Below are 20,210 nucleotides of genomic sequence, written 5' to 3'. Positions count from 1 at the left end.
AACAATAATAGATCAATTAAAGTTCCTTAATCTCTCAACTGATACATGCCATAAAATACAGATGACTACAGAACAGGTAGACAAACAAATTGTAAAGTTAGTTTAAAAATATGAGAGTTTATGCTGCTATTTTGGGATGGTTCAGCTATATGGTAAATCCATATACATGGATTATGTACATTTTCATTGTCTGTTTGATTATGAGGTATTGTAAGGCAAAGGATCGTTCTCAAACTGTGAGTGATTATTTTTGTTCTTAAAAAGTCTTGAGCATGGATCAGGTGGATAGACTCTACTGTGAGGGTTAATTCCTGTGGGTCTGAAATTGGCCTGAGCTGTTTTACTAAAACATGAAATGTACTCACACGACACTGACATCTGATCAAGGCATAAAATCTACAGATTATTAGTGGTGCTTTGTAACCAGGAGTGGGAAGAATTTCAGGGCAAGCTGTTAGCATTATTTATTGATAATAGTAAAACTGATGATTTGCACCTGGTCTAAGACACCCACAGGGTTCTGTCACTGGAAGTAGTTACATAACAAGCACATGAGAAACCCAGGTTGAGATTCCATCTTGGACTTCTTGGTTCTGAGATGGTCCCTGTCCACATTGCTGGTTTCTGATCTGAGAGAAAGTGTGTTGAGACAGCCCCTTACAGAGGAATTACAATTGGAACTTGGGCTTGGCTGCCCTGAACCCTTTGCTGTGAGGTTACCTTTGACTGTGATGTACATCCTTACTTTAATGCTATTGTTCTATTGTGTCCTTTTCCTGCAACAAACCATAGATTTATAAGCATTGTAATTTTGAGTCTGATGAATCTTTAGCAATCAAACCCCATTTAATTGTTACTATTAGTGTGCTAAGTGATGGAAATGGAGTATTTTTATATTATTTTAATTTCTCAAAAAAAAAAAAAAGAAAAGAAAAGAAAAAAAAGATCCTATGCATCCCAAAAGTTGACCAAAAAATTTTGAGGTAGTGTGTTTTTACATTCTCCTGAACCATTGGGTGATGTTCCTGTGTAGAAACAAGTTAACACACTGTAACTGTCAGATCCATGAGCTTTATTATAAAAAGGCTATTCCCAAAAGGAATAGCTTGCTTTGTGTTTGGAACCAGACCTGCTCTACAGCGTCAATATTCATCTTTTGTATTTGAAAAAATTTTTTTTAGTGTTTATTTATTTTTGAGACAGAGAGAGACAGAGCATGAAGGGGGAGGGGCAGAGAGAGAGGGAGACACAGAATCTGAAACAGGCTCCAGGCTCCGAGCTGTCAGCCCAGAGCCCGACGTGGGGCTCAAACTCATGGACCATGAGATCATGACCTGAGCCGAAGTCGGACGCTTAACCAACTGAGCCACCCAGGCGCCCCTCATCTTTTGTATTTGAAATTAAGTTCGTTTTTTGTGACAATTGGTTTGTCCTAATATGCATAGCTGTTTCCTCTAGACAGTGAATTAGAAAGGGGATTGGGATTCCCCAAGAAGAGTGGTAATCCAAAATTGTTGGCATGATCTGGAAATCTGACATCTGTAGCAGCAGATGGTGGCCCTTCTGCCTGCTACAGGTCACAGAGAAGCCACTGTGTTGCAGGAGTGGTAGATAGCGGCTAGAAAAGGAAATCTGATAGCACTAATGGAGACAAGGCTGCTTCTGTTTTCCTCTACAACCCTGACAAGACAGCACACCCACAAGCAGCATCATAGGATCTAAAATAGAGATTTTATTAAACTTCTCAATTGAGCTATCTTTATTGAAATAATTGTTTTATTTAATAACAATGCAAAAGGCCAATGAAAAGGACAAGATGAGGAAGAAGGCAAGTCAAGGCTTGGTCAACTGAGTCAGTTGTGATTAGTTGTGTTGTGCCTGAGATACCTTTGCACATTCAGATAATGTCCTCAGACCACTGAGAACAGGACCTAGAGCTCAGGTTAAGGTCTAGACTAGAGAGTGTAGGCATGTCTACATAGCCCCTGGGGGTTATTAGGGGATATGTGGGAGGGGAAGGCCAGTGTGCAGATGAGATCACCTAGGAGGACCTGGGAGAGGAGAAAAGGCTCAAGGACAGGGCCTCTTAAGGGTAGGAAGAAGACAATCCAGTGATGGAGTTTGAAAATCAGAAAGAGAGAGAGAGAGAGAGAGAGAGGTATCACAAAACTCCAAATGAGGAGAAACATTTAAAGGAACGGTCCGTAAGACCTGACTGATGTCCACTAGAAATAGCTCTTGAGAGGTCAGGTCAGGGATATTAGTACATTGCAGTGATAAGGTAGAAATCAGACAGCAGGAGATGAAGGGGTAAATAAAAGGTGAAAAAGTAGAGATTGTAGATAAATTCTTTCTAGAAGCTTAGCTTTAAAGAAACTGAAGTTGCCAGAGGAATCATTTTTATTTTGAAATTATTTTCAGTATGACTATTTGCTGAGAGGAGAAAATAACAAGCATACACACATAGAAGCTGGAGTTACATAAATGATGATAACTGAGAAAGCAAATTCCTGAAGGAAAGACTGCAGTCAAAGGATAGTCGTATAGGTTGGACCTGGTCAGAAGGTTTACCTCGCTTTCTGCAGCAGTGAAAGAAGTGTCTCTTTGTAGAGGGTTGAGAAGCAGAGACAGTGAGGAGATGAAGTTCTGACCTTTCCCTTTAGAAGCTGGGCCATAAAGGCGAGGAGAGAAAGGACTTTAACCAGTGAATGCAAATCACAAATAAATCTGCAGGGGACTGGAGCAGGAAAGCTGAGGGAACTGACACTTGATAGCTTTTATTTTCTCCATGAGAAATGAAACATTAAGATCAGATAAGAGAACACAGTGAAGGTCTGGAATAGCCACGGAGGATAATGTGGAGAGGTATGGAACAGAACTGCTGAGTGGTATTTAGACCTGGGAATATATACCCTAGGTGTGCGTCAGTCTACAGGATCAGATGGATTTCTTACTCAGTCCAAGTACAGAACTGATAGGTGTTTCTGTGGTGGATGAAAAAGGACAGCAAAACACAAAGGAGCTAACACTGTTGGCACCAGCAAGGCTGAAACCTATGACTCACTTCAGAGTACATCTTGCCCACCCTCCCACCCCCCGAGATTTGTCATGAGCCAAGACATTTAGCATCTTGAGAACAGAGACTTTTAGGGCTAGGATTAGTCCCTTATATTCAGAAGATATTCAGATATTTTTGAATGAGTGAAATCTGACTCTGCTAAACATTTCTGAATACAAGTATTAGGTTTAAATTATCTACCGGGGATAAATATGTTATTTCAGAGCATTAGAATTATGTCCCTAAAGGCACATTCTTATAATTTAGTTAGGCTTAAAATAATTAAACCGATGCTAAACTCTAATGGAATCAATTCTGTAACATAAAAGTTTATTAGAATAAAAATACATGTACAACCCAACATTAAAATTATTTTACATTGCATGTAGGTTTTACCTCCATTAGTTTTTTTAATGCTTTTTAAGTCTGTGCTTTAAATAATTTTCACATCTGTAAACCAAGCTTAGATTATCAAAGAAGCAATGTATCCACTAGATACTGGATAGCAAAATTTAGAATTGGAACTGATAGTTATAACCTATTGCACTAAATATTTCTGTAAAATTTGGACAGAGAAAAGTATTAAACTACATCACTTGAAATGAGGTAAGTTTTATGAAAATGCTTTTAGTAGCAAATATTACCAGTGTTGAAATAAGAATATTAAAAACATTTATGGGAAATTCACTTAAAATGTTTGCATAGTCTAGGTTATCTTTTAAAGATGAAAAATTTTTAATTACTAAAATTCCTTATTAGAAAAAAGAGACAATTATCTGTTTCTGCTTAAGATCTGTATACATTCTAAGTCTTTCTCTCATTTAGAAAAAAGAAGTGATACAAACATTCACAAGTCTGGAAAAAAGGAAAAAAATAATGAAGATTAGGACCAACTTTTCAAGCTGCCTTTTGGAAAGAAAATTAAAAACAGAGGTAGATGGTTAAGTATTAGTGGCCAAGTTACTGAAATGACTAATTTTTGTCTTAATACACATTCACCAAATGTTTATACTTGAAGCCAAATTGTAAATAAATTTAGGAGTAGAGAGTAAGACCTAGCACAAGTTATTTTCCTTATATCAAAGAAAAGTAATAAAAATAAACCAGGCTTAAGACCCCTGTTAAAGATATGATTGTTTAAAGCACTACAGTTCATGCACTTCTTAAAGTGGGAGAATCAACCTTATCCCTAAGCTTCCTAGATTTATCTGAGGCCAAGTCGCAAGCACTGTCAGGCCCGGTCAGTCAAAGTAGGACTGCAGGGTGCCTCGGCGCCGGACATCACAGGTCCAGCAGTGGAAGCCTCCTCCCAGGGAATTGGCATTACGGATGTTAACCTTGATAGTACTGATACCTGCATCAAAAGAGAGACATGTGGTCAGTTAGATGGACTCCCATGAAGATTCTCCTATAGTAAGTAAGCCTAAAGATGGGTAGGAATCCTGTGTCTCTAATCCTCAAGTCTATCCCAACCCCAAACAGTCCTCCAACCGTATTGTCACCAATTCTATTTCATCTAATCTATTCCACTGCTAATATAAAATCTTCACCAGAAAGTCAGCAGTGACTGTGAAGTCTATTTCATTCTATTGACAATTCACAAGTCAACAGGTTGGATAAGTGGATGTATCTGACAGGATTAACTTTATGAGGCCACCTTAAGAAAACAGAACAGAGCTTGTATTTTAATATGCTGGGTTGTATGGTCATACAGGTACCAAATCCACTCAATTAGTTTAATCTGGCACCATTTATACTGATGTGGTTATGATGTGCATGGCCTAGTCAACCAGTGGTATTTAGAAAGAAATCTGTTGTGTTCAGTATAATGGGGTTTTAAAAAGAAAATCTACTCTCTTCCCTCAAGAAACTCATTATTTTGAGGGGAAAGATAGCTATAGAGTCACAAAAGAGTCCACTGGTATATTTAGGGAAGGAAGGCAGCAGGAGCCATCAGAAAAGACTTTCCTAAGAAAGTGAGACTGGGCAGGGTTTTGGAGAGTAAGAATAGGGTTTCGAAGGGGTAAGGAGTGGGCTTGGGTAAAGGAGTAGGCTTTTAAACACAAGTATGTGTCCTGATAGACAGACATATCTGTCTTATTCAGATGGCTAGAGCCATTTTCATCCTGAATTGGAGAGGATCCAGTTGCTTGATAAAGTTTGCTTTAACAAGTTACCTGTGCCTAAAATTATAAAATAAAATTATAAACCATATATTTGGTTCTTAATAGTATTTTATATTGAGAAACAATAAAATCTTAATGGACAAAGAAACTGAACCCAAGCAGTTGAGCTATTTAATGAAAGCCATAAAAAAAGTGGCATAGCATTAGATATCAAATCATTTGATTGGGATCAATCTACAATTGACAGGCCAATCCTTTTGAACAGATACCACATTAAAGAGGGATATGTCAAAGGGGCAAATACTTTCTTCTGAGTAGTATACCTAAAATATGAGACATGAATTAAAACATGACTCACTTTCAACGAGTATATACTGCCTGGCTTTATTTGACACTTAGGATACATCATTTATGTGAAGAGTGATAAAAACACATACTTCTGTACTCTATGTAATAGCCATATGAACATCCTTTCTTTCAACAGTTTTCTCAATAGTGTTAGAATAACTGTTTTAAATTTTGAATATCAGGATAGGTAAACTCCCACCCAAGCAAAAACTGATTCTTATTTCAAAGGGGCACCTGGGTGGCACAGTCAGTTAAGCATCTGACTCTTGATTTCAGCACAGGTCATGATCTCACGGTTCACGGGATCGAGTCCCCCGTTGGGCTCTGTGCTGGCAGTGCAGAGCCTGCTTAGGGTTCTCTCTCTACCTCTCTCTCTGCCCCTCCCCCCTCAAAATAAATAAATAAAAAATAAAAATAAAATAAAGCATCAGTAATTTCTTTTAAAAAAAAGCTGAATGATTTACTGACACCCTCTATTGCATGTCATTACTTTGTTCATTGTGCTTATCACACATATGAATCACATCTGTATCTGTACCCTTATAAGTCCTTTAAAATATGTAATGACAATTAAATTACTTTTAAAGGACCCTTAATGATTCAATCTCTTATTTGTGGAAGGACTTCATAATCTATATGCTCATCTCAAAGGAGTAATTCTTCATACATGGGCACCGGGAGGTTAGATAAATCATAGAAGATTGATAAACTTATTGCTAAGGGGGTGTCTGAGAAGACTGGAATGCAGCTCCAACCTTTTGAGATTATGATTGTTAAAAATACTGTGCATGTGTGAAATAATAACTTGATACCTCCAAAAGGAACAGAAATTGAACCAGACCTACCAATGTAATTTCTTCAGTTCTTCTGGTTTAACACTTTCACGTATGACAACATGTTTCATTTACCATACATACCCAGCTTTTCAAACATCTTTTGAATTGGGACTTCATTGGCATCCACCATGACACGTTTTTCATCTAGCATTAAGACATTCATGGAAAGCCATTTGGATGACATCCAGAGTGGGTGATCTAAAAACAGCAACAACTGTTAAATCATGTCTGCTACCATTTTTGTTTAAAGCAAGGATTCCAAAGTAAAGAATATTAAAGTGAACTCCATTCTTTCAGTAGTTCACTTTCCCTGAGAAGTTTTATTTTAATCTTAAGACAATTTATCTATAAATGTTATGATTCAATCTATACCCATTACACATTTGGATTTCACCTTGTTTTCTTTAAAAACTCATTTCTTGCTTTATGTGATGTTTTATACTGATTTTTCCCATCTTCTTGCTTTCAGTTTCTATGGAAGAAGTTGAAAATATAAATCCCAGCCTTTCTCTTGTACCTATAGGCCCAAGTGCTAGTTTGCTCCTTCCTGGGGAAACATTTTCACTAAAGTGCTAAAATTTGGGCTGCTGTCTATAGATGAAAGGTCCTTAGTCAATGAAGTACTCATGTTGGTCTGTGAGTGTATAACAGTAAACATACCATCTGGGATGACCGGTATTGGAGGAGTAACTATGGTCCATCCTGCTTTCTTGAAAAGATCAATCTGCAAGACCAAAAAACAAACAAACAAAAAATAAACCCCAAAGAGGTTTAAATCCACATATGCTATTCTTATCATTCTTAATCTCTGATAGCCCTTGTGATTAATAATTCTTTTTGAGATGCTGTCTTTTCAATTGCCAAAATAAAGAAATTTAAATTTTCAAACATTTGAAATGATTTTGTCTGAAGCCCAATTAAAAATGTGCATAAAATCCCCCTATTGCCAGGTTAAAGGTAAAAAAAAAAAGTAACAGAAATGGTAAAGCTTTTAAAAATATTCTCATGCTTTATTCAAGTTTCAGAGATCTTAAAATACTGAAGATACTTTCCTTGAAAAATTCCCATTAAATAAAATGAAAATATTTCCTAACTCTTTAGTTATAAGAAAACAAAAATGTGACTATGGTAAACCCATAGTCCATCACTTTGTATCTATGACCATGGCATGAAGACAGATGTTATGGATGTACTCCCAAACCATAATTATCCTTAGTGACCTATTATAACCTAGTCATCCCTATGGTCATATACTCACTTAGTACATCAACAAATTATATTAAAAATGAAACAAGTAAATAATCTTGGTCATTGATATAAACCTATGGAATATAAATGAACAGTGAGGGGCACCTCGGTGGCTCAGTCAGTTGAGCATCAACTCTTGGTTTTGGCTCATGTCATGATCTCATGGTTTGTAAGTTTAAACCCCGCACTGGGCTTAGGGGTGCTGGTATAGAGCCTGCTTAGGATTCTCTCTCTCTCCCTCTGTCTCTCTTTGCCCCTTTCCTGCCTCTCTCTCTCTCTCTATTAAAATAAATAAACAAACTTAAAAAAAAAAAAAAAAGAAATGAACAGTGACATGGTAAAATAGTGGTGTACTGCAGCCTACCTACCAAATAACACTCACCACCCAACTGGAAGTAGGAGGGGGCAAGTAGAAGTAGGAGGCTGCAGGTGACAGGGACAGACCAGATGCAGGGCAACAGCTCTGCTTCTCCCTGCAAGGTGGGGCTGGCCAAAGGGGTCCTGACCCACTGGAGAGGGAGGAAGACACCCTCTGCCCCGTGGCATTGCCCAGCCATGCAGGGACCATTCTGTTTGCAACTTAGCTTCTGTGGCCTCTTGGCTGCAAGTTAGGGGATAATACACTGTTCAATAAAAACACACAGACACACAAACTTGAGGCTTTGAGAGCAGCAAGCAGTAAAGTCAAAGTCTGATGACACTATGCTAATTATCATGGCTACAATGTACATTTGTGAGTGTTGGATATCTTGTAGTGAATCCACCGTAGGCAATCCAATGTTTGATCATCATAATGTTGAGCACTGCTGAATTTGTTATTTAGAACAATTAGAAGCTATGGAAATACTTAAAATAGAAGTGGTAATTACGTCAGTTGCTAGATTATTGCTTTTCCAGAGTTTTAAGAATGTCCTTACCTGATGACACGGTCGGTCAGGGTTGGAAAGCACAAGACCAGGTCCAATGATATTGAAGGTGGCATCAATATGCATTGGATTGGGGTCTTTAAAGGAGATGATATGCACTCTGTAGTCTGGAGCAAGATGCCTACGCATCCATTCAATGCCTAGATAGTTTGTAACCTAAAAATGAAAGGAAGACCTAAATCTATACAGATTTGGTTCTGTATTTAGATAACTAAAAATATTTAGGATGGGGGCACCTGGGTGGCTCAGTCAGTTAAGTGTCCGACTCTTGATTTCGGCTCAGGTCATGATCTCATGGTTCATGAGATCAAGCCCCACTCTCATGCTCTCTCTCTCAAAATAAATAAACTTTAAAAAATAAAAACTAATAAAAGATAAAATAAAAATATTTAAGATGAAATATTTTCATAAAATAAATACAATAATTTATAAGTAAATAATGTAATAAAATAATAAATTAAAGGTATAATAATAAAGTGTGAAATTTAAGAGGCAGCTTTTATTGACCTGGCTTCTCTGTGCAAAAATATCTCTTCCAGCTCTAATGAAGTCAGCAGCATCAAAGCATGGCTCGAACTCAGTCGTCACAAACTTTCCCTGAGCAGCCAATTTGTGTCTGTCTTCTACAGAATGGATAGGGTAATTCTGATTGGAACAAGAATGAATACATACAATGAATTGGCTCATAAGGAAAGTATTTATGGGGCATTCATTACTAAGAAAATTAATTAAACATCATCATTTCCCAAAATACTACTACCCTGTTTTAGACTAAAATATGCATGGGGAAGATGTAGGCTCCTGCTAACTAAATCAAAACAAACTGACAATAAAAACCAAAAACGAGGCATGGCAGCAATTTCCTGATACTTAGAAGCAAGTGGCACAGAGGTAGTAATGGTTCTGAAAATATTCCATGACCCATACATTGATTTATGTAGCTATCTACAATATTGAAACTCAACAGGATGAAGTCATTCTGTTCTTTTAGAAAAGGAATTTGGTCCTGAGCCTAACTCATACCATAAAATGAGATGCCATGCATCCCTGCCAAATTTGATTTGGTGTGGTGGAATGAATTCACAACTTATTTCTGTCTTTAAACAGAATTTTTAATTTTTTTCTTTCTATAAATGATCAAATAATAAATGACCTAACAAGGGACATGTACTTCCTTTTGCTGTGAATTTGGCCTGTAAACCAAACTGTTTTTCTGGAAAAGAGAATGGAGTTCACTATACTGACTTTTGTTTCCACCAAGGAATAGCTGTGTGCCTTTAGGCAAGTTATCCTCCCTGTAAGGGAATGATTGATGCTATCCCTCAGAGGGTTTGCGAAGAATAAATAGGACTGAGGATGTATAAAGGCACTTAGCTCAAGGCCTAGCACACAGTAAGCACCAGATAAGTATTAGCTATTATTACAATTACTATTATTGTCATAATATTATTTATCTTATTTTCATTATAAAATAATCATTTTTTTAAAATGTAGGTCATGCTCTCAGTTTCTGAAATGAATACTAAATACAAGGTATCAGAGAATCTCTCTCATTTTCTGTGGATTATTGAGAAATTTACTAATAGGCTCACCTATAATTAGGGTCTTACCTCATCATAAAGCTTATCAGCCATTGTTGGTTTAGGAGCCGTTGTCCACTTGGCGCCACGGTGGAAGTAGTCTTTGATAATTGACCGGTATGCCCGGTACTCAAAGAAGCGGGCACGCCATGCCATGGGAGCCTCGATAATCTCATTTCCCACAACTATCAGGATATCTCGAGGCATCGCACCATATAAACCTATCAGACCAAAAAGTTCCACAACAACCCCAGTAATGCAAGACAGAAAAGTCTATGTAATAGAATCCCAGTTTTTGGTTAAAAAAAAAATTACAGAAAACCTATATGCATGTGTATGTGTATGTTTCTATGCAAGTGGACAAATATGTGGAGTGATATATACTATAGTGCTATCATGAACATTCTGTGTGGGGATGGCAAAGCTAGGAAAGAAAGAAAGAAAGAAAGAAAGAAAGAAAGAAAGAAAGAAAGAAAGAAAGAAAGGAAAAGACGGAAGGAAGGAAGGAAGGAAGGAAGGAAGGAAAGGGAAGGGAAGGGAAGGGAGGGAAGGGAGGAAAGAAGGAAAGAAATGAAGTAATAAGGTCCTTGTTCAGAGATCTAGAACCACCAAGTCTTCACACTTTTGTAAGCTCCTTTCTTACTACACAGAAACAGAGTTCTTCAGGGAATATCAGTACCACAAGATAAAAATTGGGCCAAGGACCATTTCTAGAACTGTAAATTAGAACACTGAACTCAGGCACAAGAACAGTCTTGTAGCAATGCCAGTTAAAACTAAAATGGGAATGTTTCTGTTCCCCCCCCTTAACTTCTGTACTTGAGGAAAATTAAATGGAATCCACCACTCTTATGAAAGGAAATGACCACAGCGTTTAGAAAAACTTCTTTCAAGAAGATTCTGATTTATAATGGAGTTTAGAATATGGACATCTCAATCGTATCAAAAAGAACCAATCTGTTCCTAAACAATCTCTAAAGTTTCTAAGGATTATTAAAGAAAGGAATCTCTGAGAAATTATCTGATTTTTCTCCTTACATATTAAGAAAGAAATTATAAATTAAGACTAGCAGTTTAGGTATCCAACATCACTTACCCGTAGACTCAAAATCAGGAGTTTTATACTTCAACGACCAGTCAATGGGGTCAGGCCTCCTCACTGTCACTCCTTCCATTTTTAAAATATTGCACATCTCTTCAATTTCAGTAACAGCCTTTTTCAAATGATCTTTGGGAAAATAATGGCCTCCGTGCTTCTGGTAAAATGGCCAGTACTTTTCATATGTGTTGGCCTAGAAGCAGAAGAAATTAAGTGTAATACTTATAGGAGAAAAATGTAACTCATGATAGGGGCATAGGCAGTGAACAATGATTTGTATAACTTAGTGGCAATGAGACAAAGACCATGTCTTGTTTACTGTTGATCCCCAGTACTGAGCACACTACCTCTCTGGGAAAAAACCCAGTATTTGTTGAATGAAAAATTCTAAACTTCTGGGGCGCCTGGGTGGCTCAGTTGATTAAGTGGCCAACTCTTGAGTTCAGCCTAGGTCATGATCTCACTGTTTGTGAGTTCTAGCCCCACGTTGGGCTCTGTGCTGGCAGTATGGAGCTTGCTTGGTATTCTCTCTCTCCCTCTCTCTCTGCCCCTACCCTGCTTGTGCTCTGTCTCTCAAAAATAAATAAACATTTTTTAAAAATTAAAAAAAAAATTCTAAATTTCCTTGATGTTTTTTGAGACCGTTTGCTCTCTTTGCCTGAGATCTCATGCCCTACTGTTCACAGCATGTCTGCCCTCAGATGGGCTTGGAATCTTCTTGGACCAGTTTTTATAAGCTTCAGAGACAACACAGGACCCAGGTGCTCTGTTAGACAGTCTCAATGAAATCAAGAGAACAAACAAAAGAGCATAAGAGAACAAAAGTATATTTGTATTTAGATAAAACTATGCTATCCATGCATCCCAGAATTCTATCTAGAAAACAGCACTTCAAGATATTTTGTGGGAAAATAGGACACTGCCCCCTTAAAATTAGGGACATGCTCTCAAGCATTCTTTGTTTCTCTTAAAAACCCATTGATTTTCTTGGGGCGCCTGGGTGGCTCAGTCGGTTAAGCGTCCGACTTCGGCTCAGGTCATGATCTCACGGTCCGTGAGTTCGAGCCCCGCGTCGGGCTCTGTGCTGACCGCTCAGAGCCTGGAGCCTATTTCAGATTCTGTGTCTCCCTCTCTCTCTGCCCCTCCCCTGTTCATGCTCTGTCTCTCTCTGTCTCAAAAATAAATAAACGTTAAAAAAAAAAAATTAAAAAAAAAAAACCCATTGATTTTCTCATTCAACAGAATTAGCACCTGGCAATATGGTGCAGCAGTGTAAGTCTGCTTTTGGTACTCCTATCCTTCCCTGCAGACGTGTCCCCCCACAATCACACTTCTCCCCTCCCCAGTCTATCCAAGTTCTGATATTGCTTCAAGCCCTTTTGTCATAGAAGAAAGTGATCTGCTAAATGAATTCACACACTTGTGGCAGCTGAAAAAAAGCTTAATATTTCGAAAGTGTCCAAGGCCATATGCATTTTAAAAGACAACTGAATGAAAAACAAATGCTTTACAAAGGCTTAATTCATAAAAAATGACTGATGAATTAGGGTAGGCATAACAACTATAAAATATTGGTTTCCAAAAATATAAAAATGTAGAAGGATTCTTCATTCAGATTGTTGTGCATGTGCCAAAGTTATCAATTTAAAGAAATACACTGGGAAATGTAGATGATGTATATGGATGTAATTTATCAAGACAGATGAAGTAGAATTCCAATCGGAAGATCCATATGCTAAGAAAAAACCTTGGCCTTTCATCAAAAGATTGGCAAAGTGATATACATCGATATATTTTAAGTTTAAAAAATACTTCCTTATATAACTGATTAACTACCAGTCCTGATCATGTCAGATAAGGTTTCCATCACAAATCAGACAATTTCAGATAGTGGTAAGTGCTATGAAGAAGGGAACTGGGTAATGAGACAGAGTGTGTAGATGTCTAGGTCATTAATGTCAAAGATGATGTCTTTTCCAGATTTTTTGTCTCTACTTCCATTTCCACCTCAGTCTGATAAATATCACACATATGGAGGCAGACCAGCCTCTTGTTAGTTTGGTACGTTAAGTTCATATCCGTTAGGCTGGAGCTGAGCCTGCTTGAGAAGGAAAGGAATCTCAAAAACATGTCTTTAACAAACATGGAGCATGCCAGTGAGGCTCTAAAACAAGGGTTGACAAACTAAAATCCATGGCCAGATTTTTTTTTTTAAAGTAAATACAAGTTCTATGGGAACACAGACACGCTCACTCATTTACATACCGTCTGTGGTTGCTTTTGTACTACACTGGCAGAGTTGACAGTTGAGTGGTTGTGACAGAAACCTATGGTCTGCAAAGCCTAAAATATTTACTATCTGGCCTTATACACAAAAAGGTTGCTAATCCTTGTCTAAATGATTAGTTACTTGCTTTACTTTTGAAGATCTATAGGAAAACAACAGGCTCAATTTCTGGCCTGTGAAAAATATTATCAGTATCAAATTATCAGTATTAATTTGCATACTTTTTAAGATCAATCTACTCTTTTTAAAAACAAAAGCATTCCACTGTTTTCTTCTCCTAGGAAGTCCTGCAGCAGCCACTAGAAGGAGAGGATAATAATGACTCTTTATATTCTTCTCAGACACATCGTGGTACTACTCATCCATTCACCACTTTCTCCTTCTCATGCCAGGCACATCTCTTACAGTCCACGAAAGGACAAGAAGCCTTTGAAAATTTAACACTGGGTCACAGCAGATGCATAGCCATGTTGTCCTGCCAGACACATTCCAAAGTATTCTGTGTAACTGTGCAGAATGAAGCTTGCCTTGGTAAATATAAACTAAACTTTCCTGGGGAAAAACAGCTATTTGAACAAGTGTGAGTTTCCTTGTGTAATGAATACCGTGGCTAAGGTTGGACAAAGTCCAAATGATCAAGGCGCATTACATTTTCTAAGAGATAATTGGAAATTATTTACACTCCTTTGTAACCCTGCTAAATGAGTTAGCAAACATTTACCAAGTGTCTGCAAGATAAAAAACACTATATTAAATGCTTAGCATGTGATGTTTTTAATAATCCTTTGCAGAGATGTGGCTGCACTCCTAGAAACTTTATAGGTTTTCAGAGCCTAAAACCCTTCGGGGGAGTTTGCCAAATGAATTTTAAATACCGTCTTTGGAAGGCTAAGAAATATCAATAGAAACTTCTTATGTATCCAGGTGCAAACTTATATTACATTAACCTTGACTGACTTTATATTTTATAAAAGGTTCTTTCTCAAGAGCTTTATTTAAAAAAGACAAAAGCAAAACAAAAACTACATATTTGATGGAAAGTATTCATTATATTTTACAGAATAAAATGCTTCAGAGCTTTTAAAAACTGTGCTCCCTGACAACTACATTCCTTACTCCCATAAAATTTCTTTAGCCCTTTTGTCTTCTAATATGTCTTATGCTCTAATTGCCTATAAACAGTTTAATACATAATTTTATCTTTCATTGTTTCCAAACTGATTAATACATCTGAATCATCTCTCTCTTACTTAAGGCCTTGCCTTCTAGGGGCCATGCATGTCTTTAATATTCTCTCCCTCAATGCCTAGTTCAGTATGTGGCATAAAGCAGAAATAACCAGACATATGAATAAAATCAATACTGCTAAAGCTAGTAATATCTGCAATCATCACATTTACATTACTTTTGTAATGTAAAACTAAGTCGATGCAACAGTAATGAAGTGTGGTTTTGTCCCTTGAAATACTTAGCATGTAACCTTTTACCTTCATGTTTAATCTTGTTAGGTAGATAGCAAACCTCTTAATATCTTCACTTTATTGAGGCCCAGAAATTTGTGGAATCTTGCACAAGGTCAAAGAGCTGATTAGCCAAGACTAGTATCAAGCTTTTTAATCAAATACATAATTCAGTCTTGGTCTCCTGACTTCAGCCTGCTACACTTCCCACAAATGACAGAGAACTCAAACTCATGTCTGAGAATCATGTCTGTTTTCATAAGATCACATAGTACAGAAGTCAACAATTTCATAGACAAGTAAAAGGGTAAACTATTGCTTGAATTTGAAATTTAATTCCACCCAATTAAAATGGTTAAGGGATGGGACTTCTTTGCAAGAGAAGACTTAAAAAGATCACACCTTTCTAAAACATGTGGATGATACATAAATTAATCTGTTCTGTTCATCAAATTTCAAATATCAGAACCAAAGGTAGTTTCATAACAATTAGAAGAAGTTATTACTTTTTCTATTACCCTGTCTTCAAGGTCTAATTAAAGAATCATTTTCTTCAAGAAGACTTCCTAACTATCCAGCATTTGGTTGTTGCTCTCCTGACATTCAATTCAACTGTTAGTTGGTTAGCATAAGATACTTCGCTTTAATCTTTGTTTCTATACGACCATCTTATCTGTCTCAATAGAAAGCAAGTTCTTATGTGCTGATACCTCTGGAGCCCTGGTATACCACAGGCAACATTTCTGAGGATGATGATAATGATGTAACAGAACTTATTTCCTTAATCCATGTTATAAATAAAAATGTAAATATTCAAGAAGAATTTAAGTACATTGAAGATATATTTGTAACCCATTATTAACAGAAGCTCAAGTTGTGTCTGCAATGTGGATGGCACTCCCTTATTCAGGATGCAACCTGAACACCAACCCACAGAGGCCTGGCCTTAGGAATATCACAGATAACACTAGGAGTTTTTAAAAGAGAGATATTACATGTTGCCAGGGAAACACTGAAAGGCTTTGTGAAAGGTACCATCAGAGCTATGTGGTAGTAAGAGGGGTAGGTTTAAACTACAGACAAAAGGGGTATCTGGGTGTCTCAGTCGGTTAGGTGTCCAGCTTTGGCTCAGGTCGTGATCTCATTGTTTGTGGGTTCGAGCCCCGCATTGGGCTCTGTGCTGATAGCTCACAGCCCCGACCCTGCTTCAGATTCTGTGTCTCCCTCTTTCTACCCGCCCCCCCCCACTATCTCTCTTTTTCTGTCTCTCAAAAAGAAAAAAAAAAGAAAAAAAAAGTAAAAGAAAAAAAAGCTGTAGATAAGAGAGGTACAGGCACATAGGTGGAAGAGTCCTGAGTAAGAGCAAAGGCATGAGGATTGTTTGGGGAACGGTCTAGTTTGGCTGCTTGTATCGTTACCTTACAAAGTCTTCTGCAAACCAGGGTGAAATATTAGAGCAGAGAGGAACCCAAATAGGAATGGTCATCTGCTAACCTGTCTTTCTAACACATCTCTAAGATGAACCAATGACTCAAATGGAGAGTCCTGAAAAGGCAGATAAGAACCAGATTGTGAATGATCTTGATTACCATGAGAACTTTATCTGGAGCAGTATGGGGGGAGGGAACACATCGAAGATTGGGAAATAGAGGAATGATAGGAGCAGGATGAGCAACATAACTGAATTTTGGTTTAAAAAAATCACCCTGAGGGGTGCCTGGGTGGCTCAGTTGGTTGAGCATCTGACTCTTGATTTTGGCTCAGGTCATGATCCCTGGGTCGTGGGTTCAAGCCCCACTTCAGGCTCTGCACTGAGCATGGAGCCTGCTTAAGATTCTCTTTCTCTGCTCCTCTCTCTTGCTCACATGCTCTCTCTCTCTCTCTCTCACTTATAAGAAAATTTTAAAAACTCACTCTTATAGAAGCTGGAAGGTGGTTTGGAGAGAAAAGCAAATGAGGGAGACCAATGAGGAGTTAACTGCAATAGGCAGTAGATGAGATCCTGACCAAAGGGAGCAGTAGAGGGATGGAGGTAAGGTTGCTTTTGACAAAAGACTGGTTAGATCTTAGAAAAAGGATGTGGAGGACCTGACTGAAGGAGAAATCAGAGGTGATTCTTTGATGTTTCAGCATGAGTGAAGAGGAATGCCAAAAATGAAAAGGAAGGAATGAAGAAGGGTCCAGTTGAGCAGAGTGGCTGGCAGTTGAACTCAAGATGTGCCAGGTTTGAGGTCCCATGGCAATACCCAGCAAGGAATTTAACCTGTTGGCCTGGAGAGAGATCTGGACCAGAGTGGAGGCAGGAGCCAAAGTTGTGAGAACAGCTAGAAGAGGGCCAGAGTGAAATTCTGCTCAAACCCAACATTACAGACAGGAAGATGTGAGGCATAGTGAAAGTACTACATCCCCAGATAAGGTCTGTCAGAATCTGAAGGAAGGGGTTATTTGTGTAAATAGCGTCAAACACTTGCAGAGACTTCAAGTAAGATAATTAAAATCACGGCTGGATTTCAGAGGGGTGGAGTAGGCTGCAGTGAAAGCAGTTCTAGAGGAGAATGGAAGCAGAAGCCAGACTGCACAAGGTGAGGAGTGAACCCCCTTCAGACATGTGAACATCCTTGCTTTACCTTCACCTCCACGGTGAACGGTGGAACACAGGCATTTTCAGCTCTGCCCACGATCACTTCCTCTAAGGGGTCCCATTCATTGTAAGAGGAGACAGGGCAGTCCTTGGGCAGAGGATCAGTGGCCTTATCGTCAGCTGCACAGGAATTCCGGGAGGAAGCAGTAGCTGCCTGGGTGCTCTGGAAAGTTCGCTGCACCCATCCTGTTAAGGTTCTTCCAAGCTTCCAAGAACAAAGAAAAGATTATTACGGAGTCCCATACAGTACTTGGTGAGAGGGGTGAGGAAGTAGAGGTGGAATGAAACCCCACATAACATAGACATTTAAAATCCTTTAGGAGAAAGTAAACCAAGATGTTAGGTAGTATATAGTTGGCTAGTGGGGTCATAGTTTTACCTTCTTGTTTGTACATTATCCTTTTATCTATCATATTAAATGGCATAACTCTTTAAAGCCACTCAGAAGATTCTGTCCCCAGTGATCACCCCCCATTTATATCTCAGAGTGGATTTCTGCAAACAAGTTTTAATCAAGCTTTAAGCAACCCTTCAGCAGATGATGGGTCACCCCATCCCTATAAAACCACAGAAAGCTGCTCCATATCTCCCTGCCAAGTCCAGCTAGAGGAAGCAGCCTCCTTTCCCCTTCAGTATTAAAAGTTATCAATATTAGAATCCTCCCCCCCCCCAAGTTATAATATAGAAGCATACACAACCTTATTTTTCAGAATAATCAGCTTCAAACTAAAAATTTTGCATTGCTCACACACTTCACACTCTTTGGCACTTCAATTCTGACAATGACCAAGTGCCATCTGCTTCATTTTACAGATGGTCCAGAGTATCCTAGCCAAGATAAGGATTAACCCAAGCACAAATGTAAACAACAAGAAAGGAGAACTAAGGACTTCAAAAAAGACTTTTGAAAATACAGGGCCTATAAAATCTAGAACAGGGGAGTCCCTTACCCAGTGAGCAAACTTCAACTGCCCTCCCCCCACCCCCCACCCCAACCTCCCATCTATATCCTACTCCGTTAAATGCCTTAGGAAGGAGGCAGGAGAGGAGCCAGGGTGGGGACCAAAGGAAGAGGGAGAGTGACAGCTGTTCTGGAAGCAGTTGCGGGAGGGAGCCAAACTGCCCTGCTATTCCTGTCCTAGGAGCCAGGGAGGGTCTGCAAGCACAAGCTTACATACCAGGCAAGAAGAGGGTGGGGGCTCGGCAGAAAATCTGGCTACAGACTGAACTTGCTCCTCTCTCGACTCAGGACTCCATGTTCCTCTTGGAGTGGGCCTGCTTGCTCCCTCTCCTTCCCAGATTCTCACTTTGCCTCCTCTCCTGCCCACCCACATCACACGCATTTCCCCGAAGGCTCTCCAACTCTATGCCCACCCCCGGCACTGCACCCCAATAACTCGATCCTGGTATTAAGAAAAGTCACGTGTCACCCCCAGCCCCTCACCCCGGGCCGGAAGCTCCTTGGAGCGAACCCAGTGCTGGTGGGAGGGCGGTGCCCCCTGCATTGACGGCCACCGTGGCCGGAGGTGCGCAGAGAGCAACTGTGCCCACGGGGTGTGGCCCCAAAACGTGTCCCGCTTCCCCAGGGGCACCGCCCAGCTCCCGGCAGCCAGCAAAGGCTCTCGAAGCTGAGCATTCAAAGGGCAGCAGAGGACCATTGTCAAGCAATGCCGGCTGGGGAAAGTGAGGGAAGGCGCGCACGCGGCCGCCGGCAGAGATGGGCGGCGCACGCACCCGAGAACCGATGTAGTGCACCGCCTCGGCGCCGCGGCTCCCGCCGCGCAGACACCGCACCCGCAGCATCGCTCCGCGCCTGGCTGGTCCACGAGCGGAATGTTCCCGGTGCTCGGCCGCGTCGGTCCGAGCCTCCCGAGAGCGCGCTAGCAGGAGGTGTCGGGGCGCGCGGCCCTCTGCCTTTTGTAGTCTCGCCCCGCCCCTCCACCTCCCGCGCGCCCCATTGGCTGCTGGGAACAGGTGGCGGGGCCGGTGGGAGGCGGGGGGTGGCGCTGGCCCGCGAGCTGGGCCGCCCCGAGTTAGGAACTGTTAGGGGACTGCCGGTGGCACCCGGTCAAGGCCCCGGTGTTTGCCTTTTTTTAGCTTGTCAATCGGCCGACTGGCTTCAGCTACCGAGCCCCACCCGTGCCCGCCGAAGGAGGCCCACCACTGCGTCGGGGAAGGGGAGCAGCACGCGACTTCTGACGAAGTAAACTTAATAGTACCTTAAATGTGCCCAGTTGGATTACATATGTAAAGCGTTAAATACGGTCACAGGGTTAAATTCGTCTGTATGCACTGACTCAGTCCCCTCGTTTTGCTCAGTCCCCTCATTTTGCAGTGAATGAAGCCACCTAAAGGTTAGGTGGCTTCTTAAGGCAACACCGGGATTGAGACTGGAGAAGAGTAAGTCTGGAACTCAGGTTATCTCCACCCTCCGGGGTGCTGCACTTTCCACCCATGAGCGTTTTCGGTGTTTGGGGGAATGCTGGACGTTTCAAATAGTCGTTGGCCTTGTGCCCCTGGCTTGAGAAACTCAATCATGAAAACAGAGACAAAAGTGGGCCAGAAATAAGGGAGGTAGTCCTCCCTTCCAGTCTCGTCTTC

The 20,210-nt window shown here is 40.1% G+C and overlaps 1 protein-coding gene across 1 annotated transcript; it reads right to left on the bottom strand.

Moving 5' to 3' along the window:
• Window positions 1–3,367: 3,367 nt before the first annotated feature.
• On the bottom strand, window positions 3,368–19,519 carry GATM (glycine amidinotransferase). Its single transcript, XM_078448571.2, has 9 exons — window positions 19,344–19,519; window positions 17,596–17,814; window positions 11,219–11,414; window positions 10,153–10,343; window positions 9,050–9,187; window positions 8,534–8,698; window positions 7,029–7,092; window positions 6,450–6,566; window positions 3,368–4,412 (listed from the first exon to the last, which is right to left on the bottom strand). The coding sequence occupies exons 1-9, from the start codon at window positions 19,410–19,412 to the stop codon at window positions 4,300–4,302; spliced, it is 1,272 nt and encodes a 423-aa protein (XP_078304697.1). The 5' UTR covers window positions 19,413–19,519; the 3' UTR covers window positions 3,368–4,299.
• Between the last annotated feature and the right edge of the window lie 691 nt (window positions 19,520–20,210).

This window comes from Panthera onca, chromosome B3 (genome assembly GCF_046562875.1).
Source record: "Panthera onca isolate mPanOnc1 chromosome B3, mPanOnc1 haplotype 2, whole genome shotgun sequence".
NCBI lineage: Eukaryota > Metazoa > Chordata > Mammalia > Carnivora > Felidae > Panthera > Panthera onca.
Note: the sequence above shows the minus strand (reverse complement) of the source record. Positions and strands in the feature narration are given on the sequence as shown.

Bases quoted from the DNA above. Each gene is read 5' to 3' on its own strand.
- GATM (XM_078448571.2), bottom strand. From the start codon at position 19,412: ATGCTGCGGGTGCGGTGTCTGCGCGGCGGGAGCCGCGGCGCCGAGGCG. The intron at 8,699-9,049 runs GTCAATAAAAGC...TTTCATTTTTAG, and splicing joins TTTTTGCACAGAGAAGCCAG to GTTACAAACTATCTAGGCAT. The intron at 4,413-6,449 runs GTATGTATGGTA...CTTTTGATGCAG, and splicing joins AAAGATGTTTGAAAAGCTGG to GTATCAGTACTATCAAGGTT.